This window comes from Saccharomyces kudriavzevii (genome assembly GCF_947243775.1).
Source record: "Saccharomyces kudriavzevii IFO 1802 strain IFO1802 genome assembly, chromosome: 15".
NCBI lineage: Eukaryota > Fungi > Ascomycota > Saccharomycetes > Saccharomycetales > Saccharomycetaceae > Saccharomyces > Saccharomyces kudriavzevii.
Window position 1 is genome coordinate 838,363 of NC_079286.1, and position 20,231 is coordinate 858,593.

General features: G+C 39.1%; 10 protein-coding genes across 10 annotated transcripts, besides 1 other annotated feature; 7 read left to right on the forward strand and 3 right to left on the reverse strand.

Moving 5' to 3' along the window:
* Positions 1 to 216: 216 nt before the first annotated feature.
* On the forward strand, positions 217 to 4,077 carry SKDI15G4330 (uncharacterized protein; the record flags this gene model as incomplete). The annotated part of the gene is made up of 1 exon (XM_056231471.1): positions 217 to 4,077. One exon carries the CDS (start codon positions 217 to 219, stop codon positions 4,075 to 4,077), a length of 3,861 nt encoding a protein of 1,286 aa, XP_056085286.1.
* A 735-nt stretch (positions 4,078 to 4,812) lies between these two features.
* TIM18 (Tim18p) lies at positions 4,813 to 5,391 on the reverse strand (the record flags this gene model as incomplete). The annotated part of the gene is made up of 1 exon (XM_056231472.1): positions 4,813 to 5,391. The coding sequence occupies one exon, from the start codon at positions 5,389 to 5,391 to the stop codon at positions 4,813 to 4,815; it is 579 nt and encodes a 192-aa protein (XP_056085287.1).
* Positions 5,392 to 5,711: 320 nt separating this feature from the next.
* On the forward strand, positions 5,712 to 7,151 carry MUM3 (Mum3p; the record flags this gene model as incomplete). The annotated part of the gene is made up of 1 exon (XM_056231473.1): positions 5,712 to 7,151. The coding sequence occupies one exon, from the start codon at positions 5,712 to 5,714 to the stop codon at positions 7,149 to 7,151; it is 1,440 nt and encodes a 479-aa protein (XP_056085288.1).
* Positions 7,152 to 7,339: 188 nt separating this feature from the next.
* On the reverse strand, positions 7,340 to 7,795 carry MBF1 (multiprotein-bridging factor 1; the record flags this gene model as incomplete). Its single annotated transcript, XM_056231474.1, has 1 exon — positions 7,340 to 7,795. One exon carries the CDS (start codon positions 7,793 to 7,795, stop codon positions 7,340 to 7,342), a length of 456 nt encoding a protein of 151 aa, XP_056085289.1.
* A 979-nt stretch (positions 7,796 to 8,774) lies between these two features.
* Positions 8,775 to 11,018, forward strand: BUD7 (exomer complex subunit; the record flags this gene model as incomplete). The annotated part of the gene is made up of 1 exon (XM_056231475.1): positions 8,775 to 11,018. The coding sequence occupies one exon, from the start codon at positions 8,775 to 8,777 to the stop codon at positions 11,016 to 11,018; it is 2,244 nt and encodes a 747-aa protein (XP_056085290.1).
* Positions 11,019 to 11,171: 153 nt separating this feature from the next.
* Positions 11,172 to 12,638, forward strand: RAX1 (Rax1p; the record flags this gene model as incomplete). The annotated part of the gene is made up of 1 exon (XM_056231476.1): positions 11,172 to 12,638. The coding sequence occupies one exon, from the start codon at positions 11,172 to 11,174 to the stop codon at positions 12,636 to 12,638; it is 1,467 nt and encodes a 488-aa protein (XP_056085291.1).
* Positions 12,639 to 13,134: 496 nt separating this feature from the next.
* Positions 13,135 to 13,212: a sequence feature (Short protein (SKDI_15G4390, CAI4052241.1) was converted to a misc_feature.).
* A 72-nt stretch (positions 13,213 to 13,284) lies between these two features.
* Positions 13,285 to 14,520, forward strand: CPA1 (carbamoyl-phosphate synthase (glutamine-hydrolyzing) CPA1; the record flags this gene model as incomplete). The annotated part of the gene is made up of 1 exon (XM_056231477.1): positions 13,285 to 14,520. One exon carries the CDS (start codon positions 13,285 to 13,287, stop codon positions 14,518 to 14,520), a length of 1,236 nt encoding a protein of 411 aa, XP_056085292.1.
* A 400-nt stretch (positions 14,521 to 14,920) lies between these two features.
* ISW2 (DNA translocase) lies at positions 14,921 to 18,289 on the forward strand (the record flags this gene model as incomplete). The annotated part of the gene is made up of 1 exon (XM_056231478.1): positions 14,921 to 18,289. One exon carries the CDS (start codon positions 14,921 to 14,923, stop codon positions 18,287 to 18,289), a length of 3,369 nt encoding a protein of 1,122 aa, XP_056085293.1.
* Positions 18,290 to 18,969: 680 nt separating this feature from the next.
* BIL1 (Bil1p) lies at positions 18,970 to 19,200 on the reverse strand (the record flags this gene model as incomplete). Its single annotated transcript, XM_056231479.1, has 1 exon — positions 18,970 to 19,200. One exon carries the CDS (start codon positions 19,198 to 19,200, stop codon positions 18,970 to 18,972), a length of 231 nt encoding a protein of 76 aa, XP_056085294.1.
* A 209-nt stretch (positions 19,201 to 19,409) lies between these two features.
* On the forward strand, positions 19,410 to 20,171 carry RRG7 (Rrg7p; the record flags this gene model as incomplete). The annotated part of the gene is made up of 1 exon (XM_056231480.1): positions 19,410 to 20,171. The coding sequence occupies one exon, from the start codon at positions 19,410 to 19,412 to the stop codon at positions 20,169 to 20,171; it is 762 nt and encodes a 253-aa protein (XP_056085295.1).
* Positions 20,172 to 20,231: the final 60 nt, after the last annotated feature.

The following is a 20,231-nucleotide window of genomic DNA, read 5'->3' on the forward strand; positions in this document are numbered from 1 at the left end:
GATGAAGTCTCTTCAACTTGCCTTGTTTTTTCGGTTTCTGACTGCAATTTGTAACGTTAACATTCCCGGTGAAAATATATACATATATATAAATTGATATCATTTGATCCTAAAGCATAAGCTTAAACACCCCATTAGATACCAGTTACAGTTGTACATTCTCGGAAGGATAAACCGGTATTTTATAAAGTCTCTTTTATAGCGGGTGTAAAACTTATGAATCGCACAGTCTCCACACTATCAACGACTGTCACTGATGCATCCGTGGAAATACCATCGATATCCAGCGTCATTAATACCGAACTGCCCGCATCAGACGTATACTTTTACACCTTGAAACTGATTATATTAGACTACATTAATGAACCACGTTTTAGAGACACGGCTTTACAATCAAATAGAACAGATACTTCAAGAGTTCTGTTCGACAAAACAAATCATCAAAAACCGCATGGGAAAAAGATACTGGTTGACAAACAAGATGATATGTCAGAGCGCGACATAGTGCAGGCAACATTGCGGATATTGAAAGGTAAGTTAGCGCAAATTTCAGGTAATAAAGGCTTGGCGCCGAATGAGATGCACTGGAAAAGTATTGTTAAAATGTACTATAGCATGCTTGACTCCTCTACTGCGGATTCATTCTCTAAGATGAGTCAAATGGAAGAGATTGTTGGTTATTTCACAAGTGTTGCCAGTAATGAACTGAAGAAATTGGCTGTTGGAAGCTCCCGTGAGGAATTATTTACCGAAGTTGCTTATTTTATAGATCTGGTGATTGATGTGCTTCCAGACAGCTGCGCAAATATTATAAAAAGATTACTTGATTATAAGATTAGTCTTAAAAAGGGTGATACAACAGGAAAGAAGAAGAAAGCTATTTCCACAGCGGCAATGCCTCAGTATAGAAGCATTTCGAGTGGTTCGAGCAATAATAAACAGCCTTCTTTCAAATTTCAGGATATTTCACATATGAAATATTTTATGCAGTTGTTTGAAGTAGATGAAACGAAACTTCAACAAGACATAATAGCCGTAAAGGAAGATTCTACAAATCCCATATTCTGCGGTGAATTAAGGTATCTCAGGAAAAAAATCAAGAAGGATAATGGTTTTTTGACTGGTTCAGATTTTTCAAGTGACCGAGATTACATTCTGTGGAAGAATTATGAACTTCTTGAAATTGCCAATCTGATGGATCGATTTGGGACGGATGAGAAAGTTACCTCTCATGGCAATCGCCTCATACCCAAGGATGCCAAAAGCGTATTCGTTTGCCTCATACGCCTTGTTTTGGAGAAAGAGTGTTCTAATACCGTGAACGCTATAAATTTTTCTCAAGAGGCTCTATTTTTTCTTCATAAATCAGCAAGATATTGGAGGATAGAATATCCTTCCACTATATCCTCCTTGGTTTACTCAGCAGCAAATTTAAGTATTTTAAAAGATGAAGAGTTGAATATCCCGATCACTGAAAACTTGTTTTCTGTCATCCAAAATAAATATCTATGTTCAGAAGACAATCTCGACTCCTTCACCTGGAATACTCCAGATCGGTATTTGTGGGCTGCAAATCTTTTTTATACGACCGACCAGTCTATGCGAACGATTAATAATCTTTTGACAGCGATTTTTTCAAGTACGAAACCAAAATTCTCTCCAGTTTTATCTTTCTATTATTCAAATATCGTTGACGATCCAGTAATGGAATTTTACGAGACACAATCTTTGGCTGTAAGAAAACATTGGATTAAAGTATTCAAGAAAACTCTTTTCAAGACAGCAGAAGAGTATTTTATTTCTCTGTTGCAAGACATGCTAAAAGGTAATATAATTGAAATTCAAAGCGTTCAGAACCTTGTAGAGACAATTATAGAAGCCATCAAAGCAATTCAAAAGCGCTACAGTAAACCATTACTGGATGAAATATCTCTGCCTAGACAATGTGCAGTATTTCTGTGTGAAGTATACGGTTCCGACTCTTTAAAACTGATAAAAACTGCTGAAAAAAGTAGTTTGAAGGAGACTGGAGAAAGTTTGGGACCAATCGACGCACTAGACATGTATGACGTACTAAAGGAACTGAGACAGATTTATATTCAGGTGAAGCCAAAAGGCAAATTTTTTTTCAATCTTGAAGGTTATTTTGTCAAATATTTGACTCAATTATGTGATGACGTGAGTCGTAATGTTCAAAAGGTCATTAAAACATCGATTGAAAGTGAAAACTGGCAACCCATAAACGACCAAGATCATTTTAGTAGGTCCGTTTTGGATATATTCAAAATGATAAATGAATCAACTAGCATGCTCGAGAAGTTTGGCTGGGAGAATGAGTTACAATTAGCACAAATGAACACGGTGATATTGAAGGCCTTTTCGGACGGTATGCTTTCATATTCGATGCAAGTGATGAGTTTCATTGAGAAAGATTTAGAGGAAAGTGGTGAACTATCCTATTCTTTAGAAAGCTTGGACTCTCAATCTTCACATAATCTCAATCATACTAATCCAAACCACGAACGATCAAGGAGCAGTAGACTCTTCGAAGATTTGAAAAATGCTGTTAAATCAACTCCAAAAATTGTGGCGCCTGCTCCATATCAATTTAAGAAGAGGACATGTGTACTACTGAACGACCTTGATAAAACGCTTTTTTTGTTAGAAAATTTTGAGGAAAAGGCAGATCCATCAAAAATTTCTTCTATTATCGCTCAGTATCATTCCTCCCGTAACTTGGATGATGATAGGAAGTCATCCGATGACCAGAATATGAAGCAAATTTATACTCTCAGGGTTATTGGCGCTGACAACGTTAAAGGCTTCAGTAAAACGGGGCTTTCAAATTCTTATGTTTCCATGAGAAACATCACTTTACAACGGGAAATAGGGACAACTAAGACTGTCGCAAGATCAATTACTCCTAAATGGGATGAAGAGTTTGTATTCGAGTCACCTTTTGGTAAGTCAAATGATATTATGTTCACTATATGGCACCATCCCCACAGTAGGTTAAAGAATTTGGCAGAAGACGATTTATGTGGAAAGGCCAACATGAAATTTACCCCAAGAAAACTTAAAGACGATGGGTTTCCTATCGATTTCTCACTGACTTTGAGTCCACAGGGAACTCTATACTGTCAAATTTCTCTGGAAAGCGAGAAAGTAGATGCTGTTTCTTCCATGGGAAGAATATATAGATCTTTCAGTAGGTCGAGAGATCGTGCAATAAACTTGATAGTCAACAAATTTTCTAACTTTATTGCTTTCGCCTTCTCGAGAACCACATTAAAAGGCGTTTGTGGTCACCATGGTACTACACTCGCATCTAATGAGGCAGTATATGATGCAATACTACCGCTATTCGACTATTTAAATGCAAATTTAAACATTTTGGCATCAGAACTTTCTCAGAGGTTACTGTTTATGGTGATGCTAAGAGCGTGGAATCTGGTTTTAGAGAACGCTGATTTGCTTCTTTTACCTGCACTGAATAGTGCCAAAATCAATAGATTGCGCTCGGCAAAAAAGTCTCTTTGGGAAAATACCATTTCAAGTACGAAAACAGTTTCGGGATACGGCCGTCCATTAACTCAAGCAGAAATCGAAGCTATATTTAAGTGGCTTGATGCATTATGTGTGGATTTTTTTCATAACAAAGGAGAAGGTCCCCCTCTTGCCGAGTTGAAGAATGAGTATTACCAGAACATATTATTGATTCCGGCTTTTTATGATGAAAGCATCCTTGAATTGAAGGAAGAAGTTAAACGGTTAGCTCCTGCATATGAGGAGTATTTGAAATGGTTCTACCTGAAAAAAACTCCGATCACTTTTGCCAATAAATCTGGTGGGACAATATCTCGAAAGAAATCTCTAGCAGCTAATATCGTGAAAGAGCCTAAGGAGCAGCTAGAGCGTGACGCAGAAGTAATGAATATTATACTGAGAATTTTGATTGCAAAAGGCCAACAAGATTATGTTCATCGCATTTTGCATGACAGAAAAGACCTTGTTAACACTATGAAGAATAGAAGAGCGGTAAGTAGAGCAGTCAATTACACCGGAAAAAGAAGTTGAAACTGAAGCATATTCACGTACAAAAGATTAGATGGGCATACAATTGTATTGAGGCCTCTTCCTTAAGTGGTCAGCTTTCTTGTTGGCACCCAATCAATTTAGCATTTATAGATATATATCAAAGAAGAAGCCCCACAAATGACATGGTTCGTTGTATTCTAAATGTCGTGTTTGTAATTCACTAGCTCTTGATGGAGCGTGGTCCCCTTTTTCTTTGTTTACCTCTGTTTGTGAAAATAAGGCATCATGTAACAAAATCTAAATAATTATTAGCAGGAGTAAGTATGGAAAAGACAATCAGTGAAAGTAAACATTATCAATGAAAGAAAATATGCCACATTTCTTCTCTTTTCTTTTCTTTTTCGATCTACCCTAAGAGGGCTTCTTAAGTAAAATAACTACTAAAGACAGTATCTAACACTGGCTTTGACCGCACCAAAGAAGGCTTAAGAGTTGAGATGGGGCTATGTTTTCAAGATATATAAGCACTCGGTTCATTTTGTGTACGTTACATACCCCTTGAAGTTCTTAATGAAATTTGTTACTGTTTATTGTATGCTCATTTAATATTTACAGTCTAAACAAAACTACATATACAATAGACTTTGAGGACAAAAGGGTATTTTTTTTTTCAATTTACTAGTATTATTGTACAATCCCGCCTAAATGTAGACTAATATCATATGATCCTAAGAATGGGCCTTAAAAATGCAAAACAGAGAAAACATGAGTAGATCAGTTTCTTCCGAATATATACAAATGGTCATCGTTCTCATTCCACAGCTTTTTCACCAAGTCAACAAAACCATTATCCTTTGTTTCCAATTCATAGATGCCGTACAAAGCTAACGTAGATCCTCCATAAAGACTGTAAAGAGCTAGTTTATGCCATCTTGGATACTTCTCCTTCGGTATATAATCGATAATGCAGCTCGTGAAGCCATATTGTAAGTATATTAAGAGAGTGGACGATAGAGACGCATCCAATAGAGGACTCATGACACCGCCAACAAAAGATGCGTAAAAAGGCACCATCGTCAATGGAATCAGGGAATATTTTGCTATTCTTTCATAGTCTTTTTGGTAAGAGTCTTCATACCGAGACGATTCTGGAGGTCCAAACATCTGCACGGAAGGAGACGCTTCATCTGTCTTATTCGTGATATCTTTTATATTAGTTTCGAGATGTAGGCGATTGATACTGTGAAAGGACCTTTTCGTTGAAACTGCTATGCCCGGAAGAACAGTTCGTGCTTGATTTCCTATGATATAGGAAGCATTGACCAGCGGTTTCAAACCACGATAGAATAGCATTGTCGCAATTTTAAATTGTACAGTTGGTGCAGTCAGCATCACTATTAAATATCATGCGCTTTCCATTGTGTGGAAACTGCCATTTTTGTTCAATCACTCTCAGGAAAATGCTTTGTTTTTCAAAAATTTCCGAATGCCAGAAGGACAAAAATGACACAAAATTAAAATTAAGGCAATTATGGGAAGAAGATGTAAAAATTTGGATGTTGACAAGGTAAAAAATTCAACATATTAATATCATAATATTCTCGAATTCAAGTGATTTTTACTCTTTCTTTTGAATTAAACGACTAAAGAAAGTATAAAAGGATAAGTTCAAGATGGGTTTTGTTGACTTTTTCGAAACCTACATGATCGGTCCTAGAATTCAAGTTAAGCAATTGGACATTTCTGACTGGTTGAGCCTTACCCCCAAATTGCTTATCCTTTTCGGATATTTTTACATCCATTCTATTTTTACTGCAATTAGTCAGTTCCTGCAATTTGTCAACAGGAATGCGTTTTGTCTTAGATTGCACTTACTGTATGATAGGCTTTGGTCACATGTCCCCATAATAGGTGAATATAAGATTCGACTTCTTTCGAGAGTACTAAATTATTCTGAAGTGAATGTGGTACCTAATTTAGATAAGGCATTAGAAGTAATTGAAATTTGGTTTCAATTACATTTAGTTGAAATGACATTCGAGAAAAAAAAAAACGTCCAAATTTTCATTAGTAGTGGAAGCGACGATCTGAATTTTTTCAAAGATAATCAATTTCAGACCACGCTAATGATGTGTAACCATCGGTCAGTTAATGACTACACCTTGATTAATTATTTATTCTTCAAAAGTTGTCCTACTAAATATTATAATAAATTGGAGTTTATACAAAAATTATGGAAGGGGGAAGATTTGCCGGAATGGCCCCAGCTAAAATTCCTTGGTTGGGGTAAAATGTTTAATTTTCCCCAACTGGATTTATTAAAGAATATATTTTTTAAGGATGAGACTCTCACCTTGTCGCCTGATAAGCTAAGGAATATTCTAGAAACACAAAACAATCAAGCTATAGCAATTTTCCCCGAAGTCAATATCATGAGTTTGGAGCTATCAATGATCCAAAGGAAAATACATCAAGATTTTCCTTTCGTCACCAATTTCTACAATCTATTATACCCAAGATTTAAAAATTTTACCGGTCTGATGGCTGCTTTTTCATCAATCAAAAACATCAAAAGGAAGAAAAACCACAATAATATTATCAAGGAGGCTAGATACTTATTGCATAGAGAAATTGATAAAATGGTCCATAAAAGTATAACAATGGAGCCTTCCAAGATGTCCAACAAGATAATACCACCTATGATCATAGATAATTCGTACTTATTTGAGAAAAAGAAAGAGGCGAACAATGCAAAGCCCAAGCCAGTACGAATCAATCCATACATTTATGATTTCACTATAGTTTATTACAGAGTCAAATACACTGATAGTGGGCATGATCATATCGATGGAGATTTAAGAATTCACAAAGGTTACCAATTAGAGCAAATATCTCCGACAATTTTCGAGATGCTACAGCCGGAGATTGAGTCCGAAGACAACGTGAAGGAAAAAGACCCTATTGTGGCAATGGTGCATATAAAAAAGTATCAGATCCAACCATTGCTCACATACAATGACGAAAGTTTGGAAAGATGGCTTGAGAATAGATGGATAGAAAAAGATAGGCTGATTGATTCCTTGGAGAAAAAAATTAAAATTGAGGCCAAATAAAGTTTGATCAATCATAATATATACGTGTGTATTTTACTTTCTATAGAAAAGGGAAAAAAGCTTTCAAAAAAAAAGTTTGAGTTAGACAAATGAAAAAAAACAAACCATAAAACGATCATGATATTATTGAGAATGCTTCATTGATGACATGCAGTGCAGAAAAAGAGAAATTAAAAGAGAAACCCTATTTATTTTTTCTTTGGAGCTCCTAAGGGCGAACCGACATTATTACCTCTCAATCTGACACCTAAAGCTCTCTCCAGCTTGGACAAGACCTGTTGATTTGGAATGGCTCTAGCGGCTTCATAATCGTTTACGACGGTTGGCTTTTCGTTAATCTTGGTGGCCAAGTCCTTTTGTGACATTTTTTTGTCCGTTCTCGCGCGCGAGATGGCCCTACCGACATTTGCATCCAGTTTCTTGGGCTTGACAATGTCTGTCTCACGGTCGACCTTGGTCAACCTTTGGCCTTCATTGTCCCCCTTGGTGTTGGTGGAACCGTATTTCTTGTCAACGGAGACGACCAACCCCTGTCTTCTTGCAGCATTGATTTGACCCTGAGATCTGGCAACGTTGGCTCTTGGACCAGAACCGCCAGTTCTGGCTCTGCTACCAATAATAGTATTTGTATCCCAGTCAGACATATTTCTTTGTAAAGTGTGCTTCTGCTTGTTTGTTTTTTTTGCTTGCTTGCTTGCTAGCTTTATGTTTATAATATAGTTACTTCTGCCATGGTGGGCCTTCAAACGACAACAGTTTGAAAAGACGCCTTTGAGCTACGGCATATATACCACCACACTCCAGGGGGCGCCGGTTAGTGGGAAAGGCTGCCGTCGTTTTCGATATTATGAAGACTTGTTCTATACGATTCTATGAGGTTCTATAGCACGGGTAACAAAATCGATGCAGGGTAGCAGAAACGAAAAAGTGACACAAATATCTTTACAAAATAAAACACACGGTTGGTTGGCATAACTGTTGAAGCAAGTTATATTTTACTATTATCCGCAGATCACATACCAAAACGTACTTCGTATCACTAAACTGACATAGCACCTGTCGTAGAATAGAGAGATGGTGACCAAGCTGTTCAGACAGTAAGTGCAGTCTGAAGTTGTAGATCTATTAATTGAGCTTTATCTCTGAGCTTATATTCAACATGTCCAGAGAAGATTTGCTTTTATTCTTAAGTAGAACAACAAACTAACAAACAAACAAACGACAACCAACACGCACCATCTGTTTGATAGATTTTGGTAGCATAGCACAGCCGTATGTAAATATTTTTATATCTTAATAGTGCATGTAAGCGGTAAATTGGACCTGCAATGCATCATTGCCACATTTCAACATATCAGCTGGTCAGGCCCATCTTACAAGTATATCACGTGACCGGATATTCATTTTCCTCCCCACCATCAGCTCGGTACTTGGAGCCAGGAATAGACGAGAAATCTGAAAAATAAAAGAAAAATAAAAAGTGCGTATAGTATGAAGGCGCAAGCTTCCCTCGAGGCAATGACGTTATCAGGACTCTTCAAGAAACTTTTCCACATTTAGGCTTTTGTTAGAGTGGAATTGGTAGAGAAAGAAACAAGGTTAAGGAAGAAACGCTGCCCTCAGATGATTACACAGAATTCCATACCAGAGGTGAAAGAGGACTATATAGGCTACGCTTTAAATGAGAGAAAGATCCGGCTACCGCAGTTTCAAAATTTAGGTCCGGCGGACTTAATCACACTGGCAAAATACTCGCCCACTTCGAGTAACACAAATGCCATAAACAGCACGAGTAGAAACAACGGAGCCACCACCATGAAACCTCCTGCAGCCGCTGCACTTGATGGCTCTGCAGCTTCCGTAGTAACCAACGGAAACATAAGTGATGTCGCTGTTGCCACTAATTCCACGGCGGCCTCTATATTCAGCGGCAGCAGGAGCGTCAACGATGCTGCCCCGATGGTTGCAGAGTTCCATCCACTCAATAAATTGAAGGGCGAGATAGGAACATTTTTCTACTCGATGGGTGCCGATACATCCAGCCCCACTTCAATCGCGATATTCTTGAAGGGAATCTCCGACATAATCACGGAGAAGCCTCAAGTTTGGTTTGGCAAAAGGAAAGCCTTTCAGGTCGCTCGAATTTCATTTTCAACGTGGAATGCGTTCAGGAAATGCGACATAAACGTCATTGTCCATATCCCTGGAACCATTCAGAACTTCATAGTGGATTGCAACGGTGAAAGCCAGAATATAGAATTACATGCTGATCACGATTTAATTTGGGCGGAAACGTTCGTAAGCGGGGTAGTTAGGTCAATCATATTAATGAAGGAGAATGCTGAAGAGGGGGAGTTACAGAACTTAGTGGAGACTTTGATTTTGAACCCATTGATGACGGGACAAATCGATGATTTATCGGAGATGTTCATTGATTTGTTCCCCATAGTTTACCTCAAGGGCCCGTTACTAGGCGCGCCACATTATATAGCTAACGTAACAAACACGAACAACTATTTGGTAGAAACACTGGTGGAGATAGTCAAGTTGACTCGTAGTGTTAGCAGGGTGGAGGCAATGTTGAAGGATTTGGCCAATGAAAACCCTGAGGCAATCATTGTACTGACCAAGATCTTCTTGGTGTGTGATAGAGAAATAGACGCCATGAAGCTAATATATGATGAGCTTTCACACAACGACAGGATATCAAACCCTAATAACTATATGGACTATAAATCCGAGATATTGTGTTTACAAGCGCAATTTCTAGTAGACAAAAAGCAAGATTATACATTGGCGCAGAATATAGCGCAGGAGGCGGCCAATTGTTCTCCAAGTGAGTTTAGACCATGGTACCTTCTATCCAAGGCGTACGTGAAGCTAAATGACATAGAAAATGCCCTGCTGATACTGAATTCGTGCCCCATGTCCCCATTAAAGGAAAAATATACTTTGAGAAGGGTAGTTCCATTGCCTTCAAAGAATAGTCTTCATTTGCCTTTGCCCATCGATGTTGTGCTGGATGAAGTAACGTCGTTGAATCCACAAGACGTCCAAAAGGAGCACCGCTCTGCAGATCCGATGTTGGTCAATCTGGCTGCGTCAAATTTGAAATCCACTTTTCAATTGGCATACAGATTACTGACAGAGATTGTGCAAATCACCGGATGGGAAAATCTGTTAAAGTATAGATCAAATATCTTTGTTATGGAGGACGAGTACCAAAATTCAACATCCTCGTTATCAAAGAGCGTTGGTGAGCAAGAAGAAGTGCCTCTAAGGTCAAAAAGGTTATGTGAAAGATGGTTAGACAACCTCTTCATGCTTTTGTATGAGGATTTGAAGATGTATACGCTATGGCAAACAGAACAACTGTACATGGACGTACAAAATAACAATCACAATAAACTGACGTTTGAATGGGAGCTATTTGGCCTCTGTGCACGTCGGTTGGGACATTTCCCTGAAGCTGCCAAGGCATTCCAGAACGGTCTATCACAGAGATTTTCGTCAAGGTGCGCCAGAAAACTGCTGGAATATTGCGTAAACGAGCGTCAACGGATCAAAAATTTCCTCAACTCACCCAACTCACATGGCATGGCACCCGAGATGGTTACCTCGCGCATAAGGGAACTTGACAATAGCATTATCGATCTTTGCGTGAAAATTTGCTGCTGGAACCATCGTTGGTACATTGAATTTTCTATAAATTTGCTGGATTCATTAAGCGTGGTGATTCAAGATATGGAGTTGACCAAAGTGTCCAATGAGATTTCATCGAGATACTCGGAGACTGTTTTCAAATTGGTTCAGGAAAACTTGTTAGATTTCTTTTCAACTTGCACCAATGGGTACTACGATGCTTGAGGACGAAGCATAATATATATACACGTATACATAATTCAAAAAAAAATAGACGACACGGTACGAAACAATACTACACAATGCCACAACGGCCCTTTGAATTTCTCGAGGAAAAAAGGGGAAGCCCAGCATATATATTAGTATAACAATGCTGGTATGAAACCGCCGCCGCCATTCAAAGAAAAAAATTCGTGTTTCGAGAATGCGGACAAAACAAAAATATCAACAGCAGGAAAATTTGGTTATATACAGCGAGGCCAGAGGAGAGGATACCTACCCGAGACAAGCTTCCAAAAGCATTTCTCCACCTTCTTCAAAAGTGAAAAGCGCACCAACATGAACAGTGTCCATGATTTCGAGGAACTCCAGCGCGTACGACTACCGACGTTGTATGAAGTATTGATACAAAGAACATCGCAGCCAGTTGATCTTTGGACGTTCTATACATTTCTTTCGCAGTTCCCATATGCCATCAACTACCTGGACTTTTGGATTGACCTTATGGCGCACACACGGCTTTGCCAAAGCTACGTCGAGCTGGTAAGAAAATCCCTCGTCAATTACCCACAAGAACAGCAAGAAAATGGGGGCGCTTCCGTTAAAACGCATGATTTGTTGAGCGCATTAGTGGAAGAAGGACATTTGGACCCGGAAACCCCCGAGAAACTCTTGCAAAACAGCGGCCCCGACCTACCATTTTCTCCTAAGTTGAATCAGTTGCTGGAAGGTTGGAAACGCCAATCGGGCATAAGCGAAGACTCCCTGAGAAACGAAGACATGACGCTAATCGTGGACGAAATACTGAAAAGGCGCTCACAACAGGACGGCGTACCGCAGATCACCACGAAGCAACTGCTTCACAGCGCAATGGGGCTCTGCACTACTTACTTAGCGTCGTCGGAGCAAAGAGAACGGTACCTGAGCAACATCCCCACGGAAACGCGGAACCGCATAGTAAAAGACGTACAAGTGAAGCGAAGATACGACATTGAGGTTTTTGACGACGTCAAGAACCTGGCCTACCAGTTCTTAGAAATGGACTGTTTCCCGAAATTTCTGAGCCGGGTCGCCCTCCACAACATCCACGATGAGATATCCGACTGGCGATTCCACTCAGTGGGCGCCACTAACGAAAAGAACAAGAGGGTCCGAGGACAGACGCATATTTCCCGCTCACCATTCTCCAACCATACATCAATCAGCCGTATTGGCTTCGGCCTACTGTGGCTGGGAATCGGCTTCTGGATAGGGTACGTACTCATCTTCCTAGCGTATAGTCGTGCCATCCGCGTAGTGACGGTCGTACCGTTTGCATTAGGATGCTACTGCATCGTGTGCGGTATGTACCAAGTGGACATTGTGTACTCTTGGTTTGGCGTCACACAAAGGCTGCTTCACAGACACAAAGACGGCAGCGATAACGAAGACGATTCCTCCGAAGATTTCGATCACGTGCCAGCAATACTAGCGGTGTTCGGCGGCAAGAGCCGCCTCACCTGCGTGCAACACCCATTTATTCGGCAGCTTCTGCGCAAGCGTGGACTGTGGTGTCTGCTGCTCGTAGTGGGTGCCACTGCCGCATTCACGGTGATTTTTAGCTGTGTGCCCGGCCGTCGCGTGTGATATAATTGGCCATCCTGTGCTTAAAGCCCGTGCACCGCACTTCTTCGCGACGCGTGACGCTAAGTGCAGGGAACAGCGAGGGGCGTTAAGTGCAGGCTTTACCGAGGGCGTCCGGCGCTTCCGTGAAGGGGGAGTGTTTGACTCATCTATCGCATCGCATTACCTCATGATGAGTAATTGATAGGAATTTCATCTTATCACATCTCTCGGAAAAAAAAAAGAAAGATGATAATATGGTATATAAGGCTCTGCACTGGGACACTTGACTATCTAATAAACATATCTAACTATTCTGTCACTTTTTTTTCGTACCCCTCCTTCTCCTTTTCTTTCTTTTCTTTTTTCTTTTTTTTTTTCTTTTTTTTTTTTTTTTTCAAAACTGTATTACACACAATTTCAATCGAACATCGAATTGTTTAAATACTGCAAAGAATCAAAGTAACCTATTCTTTTAACTCGCTTTGCAGATTTGAAATAAGAAAAACAAAAGCATTATATGTTTAGCTTATCCAATTCTCAATACACCTGCCAAGACTACATATCTGACCACATCTGGAAAACTAGCTCTCACTAATAGTACTACTTTACCCAAAATTCTTTCACATCTTCTACAAAAAAAACTAGAATAAATCAAAATCTTTTAAAAATGTCTGCTGCTCAAACGAAAGCTACCTTCTGCATCCAAAACGGGCCTTCCTTCGAAGGTATCTCTTTCGGCGCAAACAAATCCGTCGCTGGTGAAACCGTTTTCACCACTTCTCTGGTTGGTTATCCAGAGTCTATGACTGATCCCTCCTACCGTGGTCAAATATTAGTCTTCACGCAGCCCTTGATTGGCAACTACGGTGTCCCATCCGGAGAGGCCCGTGACGAATTCAACTTACTCAAGTACTTTGAATCTCCACACATCCACGTCGTCGGCGTCATCGTGGCTGAATATGCCTATCAGTATTCTCACTGGACTGCCGTTGAATCTCTTGCACAGTGGTGCCAACGAGAAGGTGTCGCTGCCGTTACTGGCGTAGACACTCGTGAATTGGTGCAATACCTGAGAGAACAGGGATCTTCCCTGGGTCGTATCACTTTGGCTGAGCAAGAACCAATTCCCTACGTTAATCCCATGAAGACCAACTTGGTCGCTCAAGTCACCACAAAGAAACCGTTCCACGTCTCCGCATTACCTGGAAAGGCTAGGGCAAATGTTGCTCTTATCGATTGTGGTGTCAAAGAGAACATCATCAGGTGTCTGGTCAAGAGAGGTGCCAATGTTACTGTTTTCCCCTATGATTATAGGATTCAAGATATTGCTTCGGAATTCGATGGTATTTTCTTATCCAACGGTCCAGGTAACCCGGAATTATGCCAGGTCACAATTTCCAATGTCAGAGAATTATTGAACAACCCTAGTTATGACCGTATTCCTATCTTCGGCATTTGCCTTGGCCACCAGCTCTTGGCTCTTGCCTCTGGAGCCTTCACTCACAAATTGAAGTACGGCAATAGGGCCCATAATATCCCTGCCATGGATTTGACCACTGGCCAGTGCCACATAACCTCCCAAAACCATGGTTATGCGGTGGATCCTGAAACCCTATCAAAGGGCCTATGGAAACCTTACTTTGTCAATCTGAACGATAAATCGAACGAAGGTATGATACATCTCCAAAGACCCATTTTTTCCACTCAGTTCCATCCTGAGGCGAAGGGTGGTCCCTTGGACACCGCCATCCTTTTTGACAAGTTCTTCGATAATATCGAAACTTACCAATTGGAATCTCAAAGAAAAGTTTCAATGTCCCTGAAAGTAACTCGTAACACTGGTAAATCAAAATTGCAAACCTTGAATGTTACCAAATTAGCCAAGGAAAGAGTATTGTTCTAAAAAAAAATAGCTTCACATATAAACATACGTAAACTTATACATAAAATAAGATTCAGTTCATCTCATGGCATTTTCAGACTGTATATCATTCCTCCATATGTTGACTGGCCATTGTCATAGTCAACGGGCGCTTGCAGTAAAATTGAACAAAAAATGTGTTATGCACAATTTTATTTCTTCTTGCCATTCCAGAATGAAAAGAAAATAGAAAACAAGAAAAAGAAAAACAAGCAAACCTCCCTTCTCCACTGAGTCAAATTTATTAGATATTCTGCATACATAGCTCAAACGGTTAAACGATTTTCCTTTTTTTACCTTTTGTTTCACCTACTGTCGATTTTTATTTCCCTGTCTTCAATCTAGATCATAATAAAGGGAAGACAAGACATATAGCCCGACCATGACGACCCAGCAAGAGGAAGATCAACTACATGACTCCGAGAACGATGAAAACCAATCATCTTTAGAAGGCCTGACGGATACTTCTGACGCAAATTTAAAGGACGACAACAGCGATGACGATGATGTTAAGCAAGGTGAAAACTCATCAGGAAAGCAAATTTACACAGTGGCAGATAGACCGCCGGAATATTGGGCTCAAAGAAAGAAAAAATTTCTGCTAAATGTAGATCCGAAATACGCCAAGCAAAGAGACAAGTCCGACACGTACAAACGATTCAAGTATTTATTAGGCGTCACAGATCTTTTCCGTCATTTTATTGGTATTAAGGCTAAGCACGATAAAAACATTCAAAAACTTTTAAAACAGCTAGATTCCGATGTCAACAAACTTTCCAAATCACAAAACTCCATCAGCTCCTCATTACGTCACCATAGAAAAACAGAAAAGGAGGAAGATGCTGAATTAATGGCTGACGAGGAAGACGAAATTGTGGACGAGTATCAGGAAGACATATTCGTATCCGAGTCCCCCTCTTTTGTCAAATCAGGAAAATTGAGAGACTACCAGGTGCAAGGTTTAAACTGGCTCATTTCGTTACACGAGAATAAATTATCTGGTATCTTGGCAGATGAAATGGGATTGGGTAAAACTTTGCAAACAATCTCATTCTTAGGTTACCTAAGATATGTCAAGCAAATTGAGGGGCCTTTTTTGATCATAGTACCGAAATCAACTTTGGATAATTGGAGACGAGAGTTCCTCAAATGGACTCCAAACGTTAGCGTCCTCGTGTTACATGGTGACAAAGATTCAAGAGCCGGTATAGTACGAAATATAATCCTAGAAGCCAGATTTGATGTATTAATCACATCTTATGAAATGGTTATCAGGGAGAAAAATGCTCTGAAAAGGTTGACCTGGCAATATATCGTAATCGATGAAGCTCACAGGATCAAAAACGAGCAAAGTGCGTTATCCCAAATAATTAGACTGTTTTACTCCAAAAATAGACTATTGATTACGGGCACGCCTTTACAAAACAATCTCCACGAATTATGGGCTCTATTGAATTTCTTATTACCTGATATATTTGGAGATTCTGCGGTGTTTGATGAATGGTTCGAACAAAATAATTCTGAGCAAGATCAAGAAATTGTGGTTCAGCAATTGCACTCAGTGCTGAACCCTTTCTTGCTGAGAAGAGTGAAAGCAGATGTTGAAAAATCCTTATTACCTAAAATTGAAACCAATGTTTACGTCGGCATGACTGATATGCAAATCCAATGGTATAAATCGTTACTAGAAAAGGACATAGACGCTGTTAATGGTGCTGTCGGGAAAAGAGAGGGAAAAACAAGATTATTAAATATTGTCATGCAATTGAGGAAGTGCTGTAACCACCCATATCTTTTTGAAGGTGCAGAACCTGGTCCGCCCTACACGACAGATGAACATTTGATTTTTAACGCAGGAAAAATGATTATACTAGATAAGCTACTGAAAAGATTGAAAGAAAACGGATCTAGAGTATTAATCTTCAGTCAAATGTCAAGGCTATTGGATATTTTAGAAGACTATTGCTATTTCAGAGATTTTGAATATTGTAGAATTGATGGTTCTACCAGCCACGAAGAACGTATAGAGGCTATTGATGAGTATAATAAACCAAACTCTGAAAAGTTCGTCTTTTTGTTAACTACACGTGCTGGTGGGTTAGGTATCAACCTTGTTACAGCAGACACCGTTGTCCTTTTTGATTCTGATTGGAACCCTCAAGCCGACTTACAAGCAATGGATAGAGCGCATAGGATCGGTCAAAAGAAACAAGTTCATGTTTATCGATTTGTTACAGAAAACGCTATTGAAGAAAAAGTCATCGAACGTGCCGCACAGAAATTGAGATTAGATCAATTGGTTATACAACAAGGTACCGGTAAGAAAACCGCATCTCTTGGTAATTCAAAAGATGATCTCTTAGATATGATTCAGTTTGGTGCTAAAAACATGTTTGAAAAAAAAGCAAGCAAGGTTACTGTTGACGCAGACATCGATGATATTTTGAAAAAGGGTGAACAAAAGACACAGGAGCTAAACGTCAAATATCAAAGTTTAGGGCTTGATGATCTACAAAAATTCAATGGAATTGAGAATCAGTCTGCTTACGAATGGAATGGTAAAAGCTTCCAAAAAAAATCGGACGACAAAATTGTAGAATGGATTAATCCTTCCCGAAGAGAAAGAAGGAGAGAACAAACAACATATTCAGTTGATGATTACTATAAGGAGATTATCGGCGGCGGATCTAAATTAGCAAGTAAACAAACTCCACAACCAAAGGCACCACGTGCTCCAAAGATTATACATGGTCAGGATTTTCAATTCTTTCCGAAGCAGTTGGATGCCTTACAAGAAAAAGAACAACTTTCCTTCAAGAAGAAGGTTAACTACAAAGTTACCTCCTATGATATTACAGGAAATACACCAAATGAAGGTAGTGATGCTGAAGAAGAAGAAGAGGAATATATAGATGCGGCGGATGGAGAAAGTCGTACAGTTCATGAAGAACTAAAAAGGAAAATCCAGGAGGAACAAGAAAAGATCAACTCAGCGCCCGATTTTACTGCAGATGATGAACTGGAGAAGCAAGAGTTAATATCACAAGCCTTTAGTAATTGGAATAAAAGAGATTTTATGGCGTTTATCAATGCCTGTGCGAAATACGGTAGAGATGATATGGAGAATATCAAGATATCTATAGATTCAAAAACGCCAGAAGAGGTCGAAAAATATGCCAAGGTTTTCTGGGAAAGGCTAAAGGAAATTAGCGGATGGGAGAAATATTTACACAATGTCGAACTTGGAGAGAAAAAGAATGAAAAACTGAGATTCCAAGAAGCTCTAGTAAGACAGAAAATTGAACAATGTAAACATCCGTTGCATGAGCTGGTAATACAATACCCACCAAATAATGCAAGAAGAACTTATAATACGTTAGAGGATAAGTTTCTGTTACTGGCGGTCAACAAATACGGCCTTCGTGCTGACAAACTTTACGAAAAATTGAAGCAAGAAATTATGATGAGTGACCTATTTACTTTTGATTGGTTTATTAAAACAAGAACAGTACACGAATTATCAAAGAGAGTCCATACGCTGTTGACTTTAATTGTAAGGGAATATGAGCAGCCAGATGCAAACAAGAAGAAACGAAGTAGAACCGTAGCAACTAGAGAGGATACTCCTCTATCCCAGAATGAAAGCACACGAGCTTCTACAGTTCCAAATCTTCCATTAGGGATTGTACCGAATCAAAAGGAAATAAACGATCATACTGACAAAAGACCCAAAATCGATCAAGAAGCGTGAGCCTTACATGGTGTATTGGTAAAAGCAACACAGGGGATACAGTTTCTTGATGTATTTCGAGCAAATAAAACTGAACTAGCAAAGTTTATACAATGTGTTATATAATGAATCTGTAGCTGCTTCGTAATTACCACTCCCTAAAGTGGGAATGATAAAAATAATGAAAGAATGATTATGTTATTTTATTTTTTCTTCGTTGTAAAAAGGATGAGATAGTTCATGCAAATAGTGGAAGAAAAACTGTAGCAAGGGATGCACAAGTGAGACAGTTTAGATTGGGCCGATTAGCTTTCATGCAATATTTTTTAATTTCTAGGTTTTCAACTATCAAAAATCAGAGTACACTTTAGTTCATATCATGTTCTTGCACTTATCTAAAATGTACATCCGCTACATGATATTGAGCTGCAAAAGTAATATCTGCTGAAAAGGCACTCTTCCTCGAATTTCTTACTTCAAGCGTTTTAAGGTGGCCAGACCACCGTCCCACAAAGGTCTACAACAAAATAAAAATATTCCGTTATGATCCGGTTGGCTGATCTTCAACCATAGGGATACGCAGGTACGTCATATAATTGCTCTCCAAAATCGAATAGTTGCACTTTCGATATGCAGTATACCGCGTATATTCTCCTTTATTGCTAAAGCCAAGGAAACTCTCTATCACAGCTAACATGCTCTCACTGGCTCAATTTCTCAAGTTTATTCTCAATGGCCTGTATGCTTCGTGAAAACTGTTCATCGTTTTCCTTCATTTGTTTCTGTACATCCTTAAGTGATTTTTCTATTTCATTTGCGAGATCGAACACAGTGACAACATTTTCTGAATCTTTCTTAATTGAGTTAGTCTCTGACGTATTAGCCAAAGGTGCTTGTGGTTCTTCCGAGGTTTCTAGTTTTTCGGTGCTCATAATAGTGTATTCTTGCGAGATAAAAGTTTCTTCTCCAAGAGTATTTAGCATTAAAAGGAAACTATCTATGGGGTCAACCAGTTTCTTTTTCTTTTTGCCATTCGCCAGGACAGAAAAAAAAAATTGCAAAACTGCATTATTGATGAGTAGAAAAAAAATGAAATAATGACTGAAGGGCGAGAATATAGCAGCACATTTCTTAAATTCTAATGCCAAACATGATAAGAAATTATCTAGGACGAAGATGTCTCAATAATTCTGCAATTCAAGCATATATCAAACAAAACGCTGCCGTCGCTCGTTCGACAGTATTCCAAGGAAATCTCTATGAATATACGGTGATGAGGGAGTTATCTGAGAAACTCAGAATGACAAAACTACAAAAAATTGGCGGCGCCCATGATGGAGGTGTAGATGTAAGGGGCAATTGGCCGGTAGATTACATTTATGTGAAAACCTCATCACTGATACCCAGTTTAGAAACGACCGACACTATAAAGAGAACAAACTCCCAGAATGGCTTTGTTTTGAAGCCGTTGAAATATAGAATGGTTGATCATACTTTTAAACCATTAAAAGTGCTGGTTCAATGCAAGGCTTTCACTAAATCCAAGCTATCTCCAAAGGAATTCCGTGAATTGGTAGGAACATTCACCTCATTAGTATCGAGCAGCCAACGCAACAAAACTGTATGTATAATGTGTTCTCCTCACTTGTTGACAAAAGATACTCTAAAACTTATCAATAATATCTCGCTCCCTATGATATACCTGCGTGTTGAGATGCTGAAAGAGAAACCTGATGGGGAGTTTGACTTGAGGAATTCAGGAAGGCTGGTCAATTATTATGAGAATTCTTACGCCTCCGCATTGCTAAAAGATTGCAGAATTCCTGAGTGGTTAAAGCTAGGAATATACAAAAATAATGATTTTGATTTACACGAAAAAGGGAAGGAAATTCCACTTAAATAGTCTATCTACATATTCCTAAAAAAAAATATTATTAAATTACATTATTGAAAATTGATCTAT